Source organism: Bison bison, unplaced genomic scaffold, assembly GCF_000754665.1.
Source record: "Bison bison bison isolate TAMUID 2011002044 unplaced genomic scaffold, Bison_UMD1.0 scf7180017864166, whole genome shotgun sequence".
Classification (NCBI taxonomy): domain Eukaryota; kingdom Metazoa; phylum Chordata; class Mammalia; order Artiodactyla; family Bovidae; genus Bison; species Bison bison.
This window is the reverse complement of record NW_011494738.1, coordinates 969,348-988,406: the sequence shown is the minus strand read 5'-3', so window position 1 is coordinate 988,406 and position 19,059 is coordinate 969,348. Positions and strand designations below refer to the sequence as shown.

The 19,059-nt window shown below is 34.4% G+C and overlaps 1 protein-coding gene across 4 annotated transcripts in view; it reads right to left on the bottom strand.

The window, feature by feature from the left end:
- Nucleotides 1-19,059, bottom strand: part of CCDC88A (coiled-coil domain containing 88A) — a 120,821-nt gene that overhangs the window by 70,392 nt on the left and 31,370 nt on the right. For all 4 annotated transcript variants that reach the window (XM_010841662.1, XM_010841663.1, XM_010841665.1 and 1 more), the window contains exons 4-8: nt 14,518-14,587; nt 12,111-12,169; nt 9,363-9,446; nt 7,699-7,839; nt 2,518-2,690 (exon numbers count right to left, since the gene is read on the bottom strand). In XM_010841662.1, coding sequence (XP_010839964.1) covers nt 2,518-2,690; nt 7,699-7,839; nt 9,363-9,446; nt 12,111-12,169; nt 14,518-14,587 — 527 coding nt within the window. The remainder of the gene's footprint in view (nt 1-2,517; nt 2,691-7,698; nt 7,840-9,362; nt 9,447-12,110; nt 12,170-14,517; nt 14,588-19,059) is intronic.

Below are 19,059 nucleotides of genomic sequence, written 5' to 3'. Positions count from 1 at the left end.
CCAGCAATCCCACTGCTGGGCATACACACTGAGGGAACCAGAAGGGAAGAGACACGTGTACCCCAATGTTCATCGCAGCACTGTTTATAATAGCCAGGACATGGAAGCAACCTAGATGCCCATCAGCAGATGAATGGATAAGAAAGCTATGGTACATATACACAATGGAGTATTACTCAGCCATTAAAAAGAATACATTTGAATCAGTTCTAATGAGGTGGATGAAACTGGAGCCTATTATACAGAGTGAAGTAAGCCAGAAGGAAAAACACCAATACAGTATACTAACGCATATATATGGAATTTAGAAAGATGGTAACAATAACCCTGTGTACGAGACAGCAAAAGAGACAGTGTTGTATAGAACAGTCTTATGGACTCTGTGGGAGAGAGAGAGAGGGTGGGAAGATTTGAGAGAATGGTATTGAAACATGTAAAATATCATGTATAAAATGAGATGCCAGTCCAGGTTCGATGCACGATACTGGATGCTTGGGGCTAGTGCACTGGGACGACCCAGAGGGATGGTATGGGGAGGGGGGAGGGAGGAGGGTTCAGGATGGGGAACACATGTATACCTGTGGTGGATTCATTTTGATATTTGGCAAAACTAATACAATTATGTAAAGTTTAAAAATTAAATAAAATTAAAAAAAAGAAAAAAAATATTAGATGGCATGGGATGATTGAACAACTCTAAGAATAAACTAAAAAGCACTGAATTGCATACTTTAAAAGGTTCAATTTTCTGATATATGAATTATATTTCAATAAAGCTGTTTTTTCCTAAAAAAAAAAATAATTTGCATGAGTAAAAAACTCTTTGGAAACACTGGATCCAACAGACAAAGAGAATTATTAAAGGAAGCATTTGATAGTGTTAACTATTGCATAAAAGTGAAATTTATAAGGAATTACTTCTTCTTCCATCCAAATTCCAAATTACACTTTTACTCGAAAGTGTAATTAACCGAAAGTGTAATAAATCGAAAGCAATTATATTATGATGTACCACCCACAAGTATGCTATCAATCTGCATGTTCTTATTACAATTATTTATTTCCATTAGGTATAAGGCAACCTAAACTATTTTTATCTACCATGATTCCACACTTCCATCACTTTAGTAAAGATCTATCCCAACAAAAACACTTAAAACAGATGTTAACAGAATAAACCCATGAAGGAACACACTTTCAAAGGACAGCAAACGATATAGATGGTATTTGATGTAATGCTAGTTACTGAGAAAACTTGCTATATCTGGGATATTTATTTATTCATTAAAAATATTCATTTATATTTTCCAGTCAGCATGAGACCAAATTTTACTAATCTCTTTAAATTGTCTGGAATTTTAATAACACTATGCTCAAGTAAATTTTATTTTAAAATCTAATTTTAATACAGTGCAAAATGTTAAATGAATTCACAGCCATCACTGCAGTTCTAATTGCATGCTTTATCTAAAGACTGAAGAAGATTGTGCTAAATTATATGGAACGAACTAGTGTTCACTGTTTAGGCTATCCATTAACTGCCAGTCAAACTAATAACAGCAATCTCTTCCCTAATTTTCATGATGCAGCTGTTTATAGAATATCTTGGGCGTATTCACTTCAACAGATACATAATACCGCAGACATTCACAATGAAAGCTGTATTTTCTTGTTTTCAAATTTTCCTATGGACTGTATATTTTTTCTACCTTGCACATTCAACCACTTTCTTAAAACTAACTGCTTTAAACAGTCAATAAACTTAATTGCTATATGGTGGTTTTAAATTTAAAATCTACACCCCAAAGCCTAAATTCCAAGAAAACAAATCCCCCCCCAAAAAATGAAAAAAACAAGGAAAGAAAAAGCCTATAACACACAACTCCTTTGTTTTTTAAAGTGCAATATAAAAAAATCTCCAGCAGAGACTGGTTGGGTCTTTACAAGTTATTCACCAATGTGACATTTATACTGATTTTCCTGTAATGATTTTTGAAAGTTAAATAAATATATTAATTTTATCAGCACTAACCAATCTGAGTATTTACCATTTTTAGGTATGTGACTCAGGCATTTCAATTACTCCATGCAGAAGATACACAAAATTATTTTTCTGTAATACTGTACACCAAAAATTCATTTTATAACATTAATTTTGAAAAAGCTAAACTTAACCATTTGTATCAGTGGTTGTATTTTGGATTTCATGGAATGAAAAAATAAAAAAATTAAGCAGACCTTAATTTGCAAAGGAAAAACATTATTTTATAAAAGAAAGGACATCCTAACACTAGAAGAATAGGAAGTACATAGATACAGGATAAAGGTCATCCTTTAAGTTGATAAGATTTAGCATTAAGAAAACTTTGATAGTGTCTTCATTTTGACAAATACTACTGAAAACTGTGACACAGCCTAGCAACTGGGAACCACACAATTTCATAAGCCTAAAAACATTGCATTAGGTCACCTTTGCAACCATATAAATTCAACAAGCCTTGACAAGTAGCAACTTACAATTCCTGCCTAAGCCTTCTTATCTTGGCCTTAGCATCTGCCAGCTCCACTGACAGATGCTGCCGACTTTCCGTTCGCTTCATGCCTGGAGAACCACAAGGTGACTGTGCAGATGAAGAGGCGTGGGGTAGAAAATGAAGACCATCCCGCTCTTCAGAGAGCTCTACAATAGTCTAAGGAGACAGAGACCACAGAAGCCCTTTTAGTGTTTTACGTATCAGAGAACCAGATACACAACACTAGTCACTAATTCTAAGTGTTATACTACAATATCAGAAAGAATGCATTGGTCAAAAATGTCTTATTTATTTAATATCTTCATCATTAATGGTGAACTTTTTGTTTTTTGACTATGCCACACAGCACGTGGGATCTTAGTTCCCCAAGCAGGGATCAAACCCACACCCCTTGAATGGTGACTTAAAGACAGCACCGCCAGGTAAGTCCCTTAACTTTGACATATTTAGCTGTCATTTTTTAAAAAAGTTTCATTCAACAGTACATGGTTGAGTTATTTAGTAGATAACACAAAAACAAGACAATACTTTTTTCCCTTCCCAGTGTTCTAACAAAAATTAATAAATTGTGGTAAAACATGTAGAACAAATAGTAACTGTTGGAAAGGCATAGAAGATCTGTTGACACAGTAAAGGAATTAACTCAGGATTAGTATGTCTGTAACTGTTCTGTCCAATACAGTAACCAGTAGCACAAGAGGCTAATTTCAAGTTTAAAAAATAAAAAATATAGTTCCTTAGCCTTCTTTACTAGAACATTACTCCTATATCACCATTCCTATGCCTGAACCTCCACTCACTCAACTCTCCCCTTCTGCCCAGTCAAACAGATTATTATTGGCTACTCTAGAGTTCCTATTTGGCCTGAAACTGCAATTAGGCTGTTAAATGTCACCCTTACTTTCTAATTTAACACTACTATGTCACTCTTTGACTATGGTTTGTTCACTCTTCGGGGAAAAAACAAAAGGGAAAAAATATTTATAGAACTCCTAGCTAGATCCAACAAGATCCCATCCAATACTATAATTGGCAACAGAGGCTGTACATCTATTTTAGACCTAAGGAAACTGAGGCACATATACATTAAATAACTTAAAGTTACACACGAATATAACACAAATTCAAATTCAAGTCTGACTTAAAATGCTATGTCATTTTCCTTACCTACTATCAATTTTTCTATTCCTGTTCCAAGGTGATAAAGAACTCTAAAAAAACTAAACAAATAAATTACAGCCCTACTACAGAAGTTGTCATCCACTTTCAATTAAGCTCTTTCCAATGTCCATCAATTCTTTCACTGAAAATCTTGATCGTTTCCTGGCAAAATTTTCCCATAAAGGCAGATGTAAATATATTCCCTTTTCTCTACATAAGCCCTCAACTACAAACTGCTATCATTACTTCCAACAAATGAACTCTCCTTCAATTTGTCAAAGAAACAGAACCACCTGCAATAAATTCCTCCATTTTTATGCATCTCTTATTCCCAACACATATTCCTTACTTCTGTAACATTTTCAGTTTCTCTCTTCCTATTGCTTTTTTCTCCTTGTTCTTCAAAGACATACAAGTTTCTACTATCTAGGGAAGGGAAAAAAGTCACATTTTCCCCTTTATTATCCTTCTATTTCTCTTTCAATGTTATGTTTCAAAGTATGGTTTGCTCACTGACACTACTTCATCTTGTCTATCTACTACTTAGTATGTCCAGCCCAACTCCACTGCCTCTGTGAATAGTGTTACTAATTTCCACAGCAGCCCAAGCTCGAACTTCACGGAGTCAGCTTTTATTTGCCTATTTTCTTACTGTCTCAATTATCTTTAATATTGCCTTATAACATCTCTTGTCTTTAACAAAAGAACCTGCATACATGTGTGTGTGTCTGTGCTCAGTCATGTCTGATTCTTTGTGACTCTGGACTGTAGCTCGCTAGGCTCCTCTGTTCATGGGATTTTTTCAGGCAAGAATACTGGAGTGGGTTGCCATTTCCTCCTCCAGGGGATCTTTCTGACCCAGCAACTGAACTTGCGTCTCCCATGTCTCCAGCATTTGCAGGCAAATTCTTTACCTGTGAACCATCAGTATCTGCATATAGTAATTACTAAATATCTGTTTCATACAGAAACTAGTACTTAATTACATGCCACCTTATTTTTCATTCACAATGTGCTTTTTTAAAATAAATCAGATACAACCTTCCTTATACTTCCTTTGTATCCCTGATGTTATCCAGCAGAGTAGTGAATACAAAAAGCTGCTCAAAAATATTTAACCAAATTATTCACAAAACAGAAAACTCAAGAAAAGTACTGAAGATACATATTATATTTGAAATTAGCAGGTGGTAAAATTAAAGTATATCAACAATTTCCAGTTGAAAACAAACAGAGCACAAAAGATCTATGGATGCAAAATATTTTTTAAAAAGAAAGAAACCATGGGTAGGGAGGTGGGAGAGGGGTTCAGGATGGGGAACACACGTAAATCCATGGCTGATTCATATCACTGTATGGCAAAAACCACTACAATATTATAAAGTAATTAGCCTCCAACTAAAATAAATAAAATAAAAATAAATAAATAAATAAAATAAAAAGAAAGAAACCTAGTGTTAAGAATTAAGAGAGTACCCAGAGGTACTTTCCATTTTGCCTTTTCTCTAATAGTGGTAGTTTCTTGAGCTCAAGAACTCCAAACATTTTCAAAAGTCTGATAGGAAATGTTATTAAGGCATACTTTTAATTTCTGAAAAGCTTTCTCTGATCCTTCCAATCTTAGGTATTCCACTACCAGTTGCAAGTAATCTTTCTTCTTTAAATTCCTATAGTACAACATTTCAGAGAAGGAAATGGCAACCCACTCTAGAATTCTTGCCTGGAGAATTCAATGGACAGAGAGGCCTGGCGGGATACAGTCCATGGGGTCGCAAAGAGGTGGACACGACTGAGCGACTAACACACACACATAGTACAACATTTAGATCCATGTCTCTTTTTCGGTACTTGTCACTTACCAACTTTTATTACAGTTAACTCACTTATTAAAATAATTTCTCTATTAGACTGTAACCATCTTTGGTTCTTCTTTGAAAGTCTGTTGCTCTCACATACTCTAGTAAAAGTTCTTACAAAAAGTAGGTATTTATCAATATACATTGAAGAATGAACATATGATACAACAAGGCTAAAAATTTCAGGTGACGATAATTACAGAATTCATCATTAAGGAAAAGTATCAGAGCAGAGATTTAGGCAAAGGTATTATAAAGGTCAGGATCACAAGTGTTGGAGTTAGAATGGGCAAGTCACCTAACCTCTCTGAACTTAAGAATCTTCATCTATAAAATGAGATTATTGTGTAGATGTACTAAGATTAAGTACACAATAAATCTACAATACAAAGCTTGGCCTAAACAGTGACAATAAATACCTAGTTTTTAGTAAAAGGAGACGATCCTGCTGGAGTTTAGTCAAAGAAGATCCTGGCCTGGGAAAATGCTGCTGGAGGACATGCTACCCACTGCAGTACTCTTGGGCTTCCCTGGCGGCTCAGATGGTAAAGAACCCGCCTGCAGTGCAGGAGACCCAGGTTCAAACCCTGGGTTGGGAAGATCCCTTGGAGAAGGGAACAGCTACCCACTCCAGTATTCTGGTCTGGAGAATTCCATGGACAGAGGAGCCTGGCAGGCTACAGTCCACAGGGTTACAAAGAGTCTGACACAACTGAGCCACTTTCACTTTCAAAAGATGACTGAAGAGATCCTTGTTTCATAGCATTAAGGAAAAAAAAGTATAATTAAAAACAATGTGACCAAATTATACTTTCTACATCAAAGTGAAACAAATGACGACAAAAGATCAATAAAAACAGAGGAAAGGGCTCTCTGTTCTGACAAGGGGGAGCACCCCCCGTGGATAGCCTGTGGCTGCCCAATTCTGGCTATGCCAGCAAGTGGAGGATTTGAGTGCTAGGATACCCACTTGAACTCCCAGTGTGAGTACTACTGCCCGCCAGGATACATACTGAAAGTGGTTTTACTAAAACAGTAAAAAGATTACTAATATAAAGAAGAAGATACAGCATATGGTTCAAGACTGACTGAAAATAAAGTGATCTGAGTATCTCAGGGTAGGTGGTTTCATATATTCTAGGAATGTTTTGAAACTCATTCTTTTCTTCCTTTGGTCTCACTGTCTTAAATTTTTTAAAAATTTAGCTGTTGCTTTAAAAAACGTTTCTTTATTTCCTATATATTCTTCTCTTTTAAAGCCATAAGAAAAGCTAAAAATTCCCATCAGAAAGGAATATATTTTATAGAGCAATGAGAAAGCTTTTTATTCCAAAAGCATCTCTAGAAATTTCTCCTATATAGTCTTTCATTAGTCCCAAGACTAATCAAATTCTCCATAAATAAACTCAAATCTGTTTCTCTCATGTAAATTGAACAACTGATCAAAGTTTTACAATCTCCAGAATGACAGAGTATTTTGGTCTGCTATTAAGAAAATATTACTCACCACCACATGCACTAACGTCTAGACTTCTCTAAAAATTATAAACTGCTCTCAAAGAATGCAACCAAAAAGTCTGGTGCAATTTTACTCCTTTTAAAAGCAAAGTACTTTCTTAAAAGATCTTATAATAATTCTTTTTTAAAAATCACACCTCATTAAATTGCTACAAAAATTTGAGAACTTTTGTGGGACATTTTATTCAGAACACCTGTTATTCTCCTTTTATTAACACATTTTTTACAGTCTCAAAATGTGGCAATGAAACTACAAAATTAACCTTAATCAAATTCTTAAACTTTGAAAAAGCAATGGTTTTTCCACTTACATCAACGATATTTTTAGTTTTATACTTTTTCCAGAACTCTGGTTTCATACTTGTTGCCAGAACTATAGGGATGAGTTTTTAAAAAAACACAGAAGAACAAAATCAGAGTAATTTAAAAGGAAGGGGAAAATAAAATCTAATTGCAGTATGTTTACTAGCACTTCGGGGCTCTTATGCATCCTTTCTGGTTCCTGTGTTACACAAAAGACATACAGCACCTTATTACCTGTCCCTAAGAGACAGACTATCAATTCTCAAAAATCTCTGAAGTTTTTTGGAAAGGAAACTTTCATAATATACAAAAAGAAATTTACAAACCTCTGAATGTTCATCTCTCTCATCTATAAGCCTTTTTAGATGCAATACCATATTTTTCAAGAGTGGTTCTATTTCCTCCTGAGACATATCAGTCACTTCCATCCATTGTAGATCAAACACATTTTCCTGATTATGGGTTACCTTTAGAAAGCAACCAAAATAAACAACTTTTAAATAGTTAATACTTAAAAATAAATTTTAGTACATTAGGTTAAATATTATATATCCCATATAATAAAAATATGAAAAGTAAACATGTATAAAAACATTTCAAATTAACGAATGCTGAAAAAGCTTCTACTAAAAATTATTTTCACTAAATATAGTCTTTAAATGAATTTATTTTTACCTTCTAACTAAAAAATAAGATTTAATTCAAGGCATTCCTAAGGAAAGGTAATACTATTATTTCTGACAACTGCTTTAATAGAATCAATTGATCATTTCCTTAGATAAGACTAAATTAATTGTAACTGAAATCAAAAGCAAAAGTTTTTTCTAATCCTATACTATATAATATTATTGCAATTTTATTCTTGAAAAGCAAAGTTTTTACAGTTTCTGAGGTGACACTATCATAGCACCTTAGGAGAAAAGGACTCCTAATAAAGATTTTTAAAAGAATGGAGAAGTTATATAAGTGAAATACTTATTTCTTGTTTTCCATTTCTCACGGTGATTCTGATATTTTGCTTTAATTTTCACAATAAACAGAAAAATAACACTTTCAAGAATGGTGGCAAATTCAGTAACGTGTGGCACTCAACATTTATTCAAAATAAAATACAAATCACAAAGCTAATGGAAACATATATATAAAGGGAAACTACCAACAAAACTGTATCTTGTTATGTACTAATATGCTTACTGTTGACCATATTACTGACAAGAAAGCAGAGTTCTATGAACATTAACTAACAGAAAAGATAACATATGGAACACAAAGTGATTTAAATAGAGATTATTTAAATACAACTCTTCCCCCTTCCATTTCCTTAGTTCTCTCTAATCAACATGTAAAATTTAACACACTGTAGTTCTAAAAACTAATAAGTATACAAGATTAAAAGCCCAAGACAAGAAGATGCAGAAATAGCTTTTAAAAAAGCAGAAACAGCTTAAAAAAAAACTTAACAAATATTAACTTCAATTATTTGACATTGCACATTATGTCCTATATTTAGCTTTTACATGGATGTTACAAATCACTAATGTATTTATAATTCAAGCAATATCTTGAATAGAAATTCTGCTGTGCCCATTCATTAAAACAAAATCACTGGAGTGACATAATACATTACCTTAGCTCATTTTAATTTGAATTACAGCCAGTGATCCACTTTATGCTGTTTCCATTCACTATATCATGCATGCTATGCTGTCTAACAAAGAAATATACATTCCTCAGATAGCACTTTCTGCCTATATCCCTATGGATAAAGTCAACAGTACATCTGTAGTCAGCACTGTGCCATTATAGATGATTCACTTAAGAAGCTATGTCTAAAGAAAAGAGGATGATTTGCCTAAAAGCAGAGTGCATCTATATTTGATTTTTATTTATTCTTGCTTAAGTTATGACTTTAAGTATTTGGGGAGATACACAAATATAATGTATGATGAGCTTCATAAAAAACACATAAACATTTTATACAGATTATTACCTCTTGAATATGTGCGGCAACTGCTGCTTTCGTATCAAAATCTAAACCTTGAATTCTTTCAATAAATTCTTCTTTTTTCTGACACTAAGGGAAATGAATAGAACAATCACTCATACTTTATAGGGTGTAGTTGTTAATATGTTGTAAATAAGTAAAAACTCATTAGGCTAAAAAGCTTGGCTACAATGAGGGTTTAAACAGCACAATGAGGGTTTTGTTTTGCATTTAAATGATCTCTCTAATATACTTACCTAATAAAAAGATTAAAATTTAGAAATATTTATTTAAAAACTAAGGTACTGAAAATCCGTATTACTTGTATGCTGAAAAGTTCTAAAGCAGGTAATCATTACACAACTCATGTGAGGTCAGTACAATATTATTATGCTAACTTTACAAACAGAGAAATAAAGAATCAAGAACTTGTTTCAGGGAGGATAAGTTACTTGCCAAAAAACACAGTGAGTCAGTGGCAGAATTCGGAATATAGCCAAAATGCTCAGTCAGTCTTTGGCTGTCATCAAACAACACAGCCTTTCTTCTTGGAAAAAAAAAATTCTAAGCAATTTTTACTTCAAGCTTACAATTCATTCTCACATCTTTATCCTATCAGTCTCAATGAAAGAAATCTCTTTTTGTGGCCCAGTTCAAAACATGTAAGATAATACAATAAATATTTGATCTGTTTCTAACAAAAAGTTACCGGGGCAAAATTTAAGAATGTATATACAAGTACACATGTAGCAAGTGGAATAAAGGCAGCAATTCTTCATTGTGTACGTTAAAAAATTCTTGATATAAACTAAAAATGTTATAATGCAAACCTTATCTTTTCCTTTCCAATCAGTACTGAATAAGAGCTTAACATGCATCTTACTGTTTTATTCTGTCTTCCCTCGACATCTCTTATATTGTAATCCAACTGTTTGTGTAACTGTATTTTTACAGCTATCAAATGAGAAGTGCATACAAAATAGACAGCACTGCCTTGTCTAGCTTAGTTGCATCTTTTGGGCCAATTACTGAACTCACTAGAAGGCACTAAACTCAAAAAAGAAAAATTGGGTCTTTGGTCAATAAGAAACTTAGTAAGGTTCTGATTTATACTCTACATATTACATTATAATATTCTATTTCTATTGCCACACAATTTAACTTAATTAAGCACATTTCTATCAGTGCAGAAAGTTCCTCATCCTATAAAAACAAAATTAATAGGATAATACAAAAATATTTAAAATTAAATTACAAGAAATGTAAAGTTTTCAGTTGTAACGAGGAAGTCAGAGTTTTGGGGAACATGTGATAAAAATTACCCGGTTTAAAAACAAGATTTTTGGTCTACTGACTAATATCTGACAGGCATAGTGAGAACAATTAAGAATGACTTTCAGATAGTACCTTTGTAGCATATATAAAATAACTTTTTAGGTATGGTAACCCCAATTTTTAAATTTTATGCTTCCAAAAGTGTTGCCCAATAAATAGTTTGAGCCAATGAGCATACATTAAATGGCAGGGTTATAATAACTATGACTCCATGAAGAGTCATAATTCAACTGCCATACATCTGGCTGATTTAGGTTTAAATTAAACATACACTACAGTTCCCTTTTCTAAGTCCTAGAGCCACTGTTTATATTTATACGATCTTTAAAAGCTCACCCTTTAACACAATCTCAACACAAATCAATGAGAATTCTTCCTTTACCCTTAAAATACCTAAAATTTGTACTAAATCTCACCTCTATTCAAACTTTAGAAGTTTTAAGAAGGCTAGACTTTCTTAAAGAATAAACAGGCTAGACTTTCTTAAAGAATATAGGATGAAGTTGATAGGTTCTTGAAGGCTAGAAAGGAGAGAGTACCAAGATGGAAAACAGAATGAGAAGACAGAAATTTTGAAACTGAAAAATCAGAAAATCAGTGTTGTCCTACACAGTACTCAAGAGCTACCTATGGCTGAGTATTGAAATGTAACTAGTGCAAATGAGCAATTGAGATTGTAATTTTATTTAACTGTAATTAATTTAAGCTTAAACAGCAACATGTGGCTAGTGGCTATTCTACTGACAGTCCAGTTCTAGAGCATAAAAAGTCTGGTGTTAAAAACAGAACTACAAATAGTTTTACTTCCAATTATAAAGACTCACATGAAGACTAAATAAGCATTAGCAAACTTTTTCCACTAAAATTAAGCTCTTTTTTCTTTATATACAGTTCTTAAAGTGTTATGGGCACTGAAGAGATTTCTAATTCTATTACAGTAACTAACTTATAAGACAGCAGATGATTGAGACTTCATAATTTCTGCCTTTTGATCATCACTCCTCTTCCCTTCAATAACACATACACATATAAGTCATAAGGATGTTTTGGGAGAGGTTTTCAGGGTACCTTTAGGGAACCTGTCAAGCCTGGGGTCTTTAAAAGCCTCAGTATTTTTTAAAAAATTAATTTTAATTAAATTAAAAGAATTAAATTAACATAAACATAATTTATGCTATCATATATGACTATCTGACAAATAGTGTCATATTTGACATATATGACAAATTTATAAATAAATTTGAAATAAAGTAACAAAAAGTGTTTTTCTTCAGAATCTCCTTAGCTTATACAGATATGTTAAAATTTCTAACATGGACTCTGAACAGCAAAGGCCCATCCTTTAAGTCTTTCAGAAAGTAGAGCCTCAAAAATTTACAAAAACTTATTAAAATAAAAATATGAAATATTTTAACTTACCTGAACTGCACAACCCAGTAAAAGCAAAAGCAATTTTTTAACTTCTTCTGTGCCTTGTTCTGAAATGAAAATAATTACTAGGTACAACATTTTACTTAAGTTCAACTTTGTGATAGTGGTAGAATGGTATTCACAACTTGATCAAGGAATTAAGTTTCTAAGTACAGTGAATTCAAAAGAGCAGCTCTTTATGTGCACAATATCGTAACAGCAGAAGAAATGTGCAAGGATCTCAAATTTGAAAGGCTGCAGTACAGATAAAAAAGCTTTCAAAGCTCTATGTGATAAAGGATGCTAACTGTAAATCCACTACTTCTCCATAAATTATTATATTACAACAGGATACCAAATTAAGAACTGCTGCTATAGAGACATGCCAGAGTCAGCCAAAATGGTCCCGAATAAGTTTGGCTTCTTTTAGGCCCACTGGCTTTTTTTTCTGAAACACCTATCTTATATGATTCATCTACCTATAAAATTTAAATGGCTTTTCCATTATGTAGAGTCATCAGAATCAAAATCTTAAATGTCAGTTACAGTGAGGCTGGTAAAATAAAGGTATATAACAAGAAGGATAAAAGTAATGGTCTGTAACAGAGCTGGAAAGTATATTCACTGTCCAACAGTATTCAATCCAAATTTTCTTAAAATACTGAGTCACTCCAGAATTTCACCATCAAGCCAATCTGTCTACAAGTCAGTCCAAATTTTCTTTTCAAATAATTCCTCCTACTCTCCATGAAACCTTCTTAGCTACACTAATCACCCTTCCCTAAATATACATAAATACACATGCCACTGCCATAACTTCTGTTACTCCCTCTGCCTGTCTTTCGTCGCTACCCCTCTCCTCTAATGAACTACTTACTAATCACAATAATATGCACAGCTCTTACATCTCTGTGTAGTCTTCCTTGACCCAAATACCAGTGGTCTCCAACCCTCACTAATTTGCCAACTTTAAGAATAATCAATAGCTCCATATTTTATAAGTCTTAACATTTTTACATCTATTTTGCATTAATTATTACATGACCCAGTAATCTGTTTATCACCCACCAAAACACAAGATCCTCCAGAACATAAACCATTTTCTTTATATTCCTGGTCCCTCTAACTTGGTAAGTAAATCCTAAATATATGTGGAATTGAAAACAATTTCATTCTACATACAACACTTTTTCATTTTTTATTTGTATATTTAAACATTCCAGAATGTCTTGAAAGAGCACATAACCTCCTAATTCACCCCCATTTAATGGGTAGTTTCCTCAACAAAACCAGCTGCCTGCATTTAGTTTTTATTTTGGTTTTATCTTTGTTTTGACTGAAGGTCGGAACTGGAGAATATATACTTGATTTGGGTTACATGTAGCCTGTAAGAATTAAGTCCTTTGTTGAAACTGTTAGGTAGCTGTTAATTTTCCCAATTGCTCAAAAATTAAAACCCTGAACATGTCACAATTAAAATCTGGTAAAGGGAAGAAACTTTGAAGAAAATAATTTAAATGATCTAAGAAACTATTTCTCATCTTTTTTCCATTCAAAAGTAGTTTAATATAAATTAGAAAATGTGTATGCATGCTCAGTCATGTCCAGCTCTTTGTGGCCCCATGAACTATAGCCTGCCAGGCTCCTCTGTCCATGGGATTTTCCAGGTAAGAATATTGGACTGGGTTACCATTTCCTCCTCAAGGGGACCTTCCCAACCCAGGAATAGAACTCTTCTCTTGCTTCGGCAGGTGGATTGTTTACTACTAGCACCACTTGGGAATTAATCAGTAAAACCTTAGATTCAAACAACTCTGGCAATGGTGCGTGTGTGCTAATTAGTCATGTCCGACTCTGCAATTCTATGGACTGTAGTCCACCCGGCTCCTCTGTCCATGGGATTCTCCAGGCAAGAATATTAGAGTGGGCTACCTTTCCTTCTCCAGGGCATCTTTTCCACCCAGTGATCAAACCCTCATATCTTATATCTCCAGCATTGACAGACATGTTCTTTACCACCAGCGCCACCTGGGAAGCCCAAAGCAAACACCCGGAACAGAGTGAACAGAATCCTAGAAGTCACTTCTAAATCACTTCTTTTCAAAGCTTATATTTTTCTAAGCTTTTAACTACTGTACTTATCTTCCATACTTATCTTTAAGGCACTAAAAATCATCACAGAAAAGTATCAATTTGGTAGGTCAATGCTTAGTTATGCTTGTCTGATTCTGCTACAACTTACAAATATTCTGTTCATTTTCTCTATACAGAATGGATTATCACCTCCAACTTTCCCTACAGACTGATGAAAAACGTAGTGTGTTAATGGAAATAATCAAGATCTTAGTAAGCATTACAACACTACACAAAGATGGTATTATCTTTATTATCAAATTATGCTAATTTTAATACTTACCAGAAAAGGGATTTTTGCCAATGATTAAGACATTTGGCAATGACATCATGATCAACTGCTGCAAAGTCTCCTATAAAAAGATACACAAAGGCTGGCGTATGAGTAAAGCTGACAGGGTTATCACTCAACAAGCTATAACTTACCATTTGCACATCTCTTAGGCATGCTATACCTACACTGCTGCTGCTGCTGCTAAGTTGCTCCAGTCGCGTCCGACTCTGTGCGATCCCATAGACGGCAGCCCACCAGGCTCCCCCGTCCATGGAATTCTCCAGGCAAGAACACTTGAGTGGGTTGCCATTTCCTTCTCCAATGCATGAAAGTGAAAAGTTAAAGTGAAGTCGCTCAGTTGTGTCCAACTCTTTGCGACCCCATGGACTGCAGCCTACCAGGCTCCTCCATCCATGGGATTTTCCAGGCAAGAGTACTGGAGTGGGTCGCCATTGCCTTCTCTGATACCTACACTGGTATACTGCAATTAAAAAGCTTACAAAATGTGAAAAAAAGGTAACTAAAGTCTTAAATCTGTTGTAACTATAAGTTAATGACTTAAATAACTAAAATTATAATATTAGATGTCCATAAAACAAAAATGTCCAAGTTGAACTGAATTTTAGGTATAAGATAATTAAACAAGCTTCTTCAATAAAAATTCAAGTATGTGTACTTTTTGTTGTTTTATTTTTTACTACTTCTAAGAGAACTAAAAAAACAACTGATAGTAAAATTAAGAAAGCCAGTTAGTTCATTAAAAATCCTATCTTATGATCATTTTCAAAAAAGTGAATGATTCTTCCTCAGCGAATCATTATTTATCTCCTATCAAAAACAGATGTTTCACTCCCTTTGACTTCTGTCAAACTTTTTATGACAAGAATATATACAAATTTTGATGGTAGAGAATGATTCAGAAAGAACTGAATGCTTCCGAATTACTCATTTTATTTATATACCCAGGATGCATCTTCTGTTCTTTGAGCAAATGAAAGAACACACCATGTCTACCATTACAACCACCAACAATGACACACTACAAAGAGTCTGGGAAGAAAGAGACTACAGATTGATCACTGTAATGTGGTAATACTGAATCTTTGCAATATTAAATACTAATAAGTGCTTAACTATTGGGCTTTCACTACACAGACATATTAGCTGCTGAGGAATAATTTTTTCCTCAGAAAATAATAGAAAAGAAATAATTATTTCTTTCGGAATCATTCTTTACTTTAATACTATGACAAAGAAGCAAATAACCATGAAAACCTAATTTGTATTGCTTTTAAAAAACTGTGTGATCTACAAGTGTTTTCTTATAGCCAGAGAACAGCATGATACCAGAGGCTAGTTAGAATTGATCTTTTATCTATAATTTGTTACAGATATGTATAAGAAAGTTATAAAATTTTTTCTTCAGTATTATATTCACTAGTTCTTAAAAAAACTAACACCAAAAATATGCACACATTTAAAGTACATATTTAGTATATGCTGAACACAATAAAGAATACAGTTAAAATATTATGTAAATATTGTTAAGAATATTAAAAATAAGTGTCAAAAACTGCTATAATCACTTACTCCAACAGATACTACTGAGTTTGGGGGTATTTAATAAGTGAATTTTCAAGTTAAAAGCAAGTTATCTCAAGATAAACATGCTATAGCCAAGTATATAACAGCTAAATGGACTTAAATAAATGTCAAATTAATTGTAATTTTTAGTTTCCTTGTTCTTATTTTTTTCTCATTTTTTATGATTTTGTTGAGTATATAGTTCCAGAATTCTTTTTGTTCTTTTAGAGAGAGAAGGTAAAAACGCGCAAAAGCACTGAGAGAAAAGTAATTATTAACCAATCACTACATACCCAATGAAACTATCTTTTCAGAACAAGGATGAAAGAAATGCATTTTCAGACAAACACTGATAAACATTACTATCAACGAGCCTTTTCCACACAAACAACTAAAGGATGTACTTCAGGAAGAAAGCAGTATCAGGGCAGATCTGAGATACAACAGAAAACCATGTAGAGGAAAAAAGGAAACTATGTGACTGGATCAAAAAGAACACTGACTTGATTTATTTAACAGTATGCTTAATATTTAATTAATAGGGTTTAAAAAGAACTAAAATACAAGAAAGAAGAGCTTAAAAACTCTAACAGGGAATGGCTGAAATAAGGCAAATTGGAAGTGGTCAAACAGGAGATGGCAAGAGTGAACATCAACAATCTAGGAATCAGCAAACTAAGATGGACTGGAATGGGTGAATTTAACTCAGATGACCATTATATCTACTACTGCGGGCAGGAATCCCTCAGAAGAAATGGATTAGCCATTATAGTCAACAAAAGAGTCAACAAAAAAGAAATGCAGTACTTGGATGCAATCTCAAAAACAACAGAATGATCTCTGTTTGTTTCCAAAGCAAACCATTCAATATCACAGTAATCCAAGTCTATGCCCCAACCGGTAACGCTGAGGAAGCTGAAGTTGAACGGTTCTATGAAGACCGACAAGACCTTCTAGAACTAACACTCAAAAAAGATGTCCTTTTCATTACAGGGGACTGGAATGCAAAAGTAGAAAGTCAAGAAACACCTGGAGTAACAGGCAAATTTGGCTTTAGAGTACAGAATGAAGAAGGAAAAGCCTAATAGAGTTCTGTCAAGAGAACGCACTGGTTATAGCAAACATCCCCTTCCAACAACACAAGAGAAGACTCTACACGTGGATATCACCAAATGGTGATATCCACACCAAAATCACACTGATTATATTCTTTGCAGCCAAAGATGGAGAAGCTCTATACAGTCAGCAAAAACAAGACCAGGAGCTGACTATGGCTCAGATCATGAACTCCTTATTGCCAAATTCAGACTTAAACTGAAGAAAGTGAGGAAAACCACTAGACCATTCAGGTATGACCTAAATCAATCCCTTATGATTATACAGTGGAAGTGAGAAATAGATTTAAGGGACTAGATCTGATAGACAGAGTGCCTGATGAACTGATGGAGGTTCATGACATTGTACAGGAGCAGGAATCAAGACCAACCCCAAGAAAATGCAAAAAAGCAAAATGGCTGTCTGAGGAGGCCTTACAAATGGCTGTGAAAAGAAGAGAAGCGAAAAGCAAAGGAGAAAAGGAAAGATATACCCCTTTGAATGCAGAGTTTCAAAGAATAGCAAGGAGAGATAAGAAAGCCTTCTTCAGCGATCAATGCAAACAAATAGAGGAAAACAATAGAACAGGAAAGATTAGAGATCTCTTCAAGAAAATCAGAGATACCAAGGGAACATTTCATGCAAAGATGGGCTCGATAAAGGACAGAAATGGTACGGACCTAACAGAAGATATTAAGAAGAGGTGGCAAGAATACACAGAAACTGTACAAAAAAGATCTTCATGACCAAGATAGTCATGATGGTGTGATCACTCACCTAGAGCCAGACATCCTGGAATGTGAAGTCAAGTGGGCCTTAGGAAGCATCCCTACGAACAAAGCTAGTGGAGGTGATGGAATTCCAGTTGAGCTATTTCAAATCCTGAAAGATGATGCTGTGAAAGGGCTGCACTCAATATGCCAGCACATTTGGAAAACTCAGCAGTGGCCACAGGACTGGAAAAGGTCCATTTTCATTCCAGTCCCAAAGAAAGGCAATGCCAAAGAATGCTCAAAGTACCGCACAATTGCACTCATCTCACACACTAGTAAAGTAATGCTCAAAATTCTCCAGGCCAGGCTTCAGCAATACGTGAACCGTGAACTTCCAGATGTTCAAGCTGGTTTTAGAAAAGGCAGAGGAACCAGAGATCAAATTCCCAACATCTGCTGGATCATCAAAAGAGCAAGAGAGTTCCAGAAAAACATCTATTTCTGCTTTATTGACTATGCCAAAGCCTTTGACTATGTGGATCACAATAAACTGTGGAAAATTCTTTAAGAGATGGGAATACCAGACCACCTTACCTGCCTCTTGAGAAACCTGTATGCAGGTCAGGAAGCAACAGTTAGAACTGGACATGGAACAACAGACTGGTTCCAAATAGGAAAAGGAGGACGTCAAGGCTGTATATTGTCACCCTGCTTATTTAACTTATATGCAGAAACACTGGGCTGGAGGAAGCACAAGCTGGAATCAAGACTGCCGGGAGAAATATCAATAACCTCAGATATGCAGATGACACCACCCTTATGGCAGAAAGTGAAGAAGAACTAAAAAGCTTCTTGATGAAAGTGAAAGTGGAGACTGAAAAAGTTGGCTTAAAGCTCAACATTCAGAAAACTAAGATGATAGCATCCAGTCCCATCACTTCATGGGAAATAGATGGGGAAACAGTGGAAACAGTGGCTGACTTGATTTTTCTGGGCTCCAAAATCAATGCAGATGGTGACTGTATCCATGAAATTAAAAGACGCTTACTCCTTGGAAGGAAAATTATGACCAACCTAGACTGTATATTCAAAAGCAGAGACATTACTTTGCCAACAAAGGTCCGTCTAGTCAAGGCTATGGTTTTTCCAGTGGTCAAGT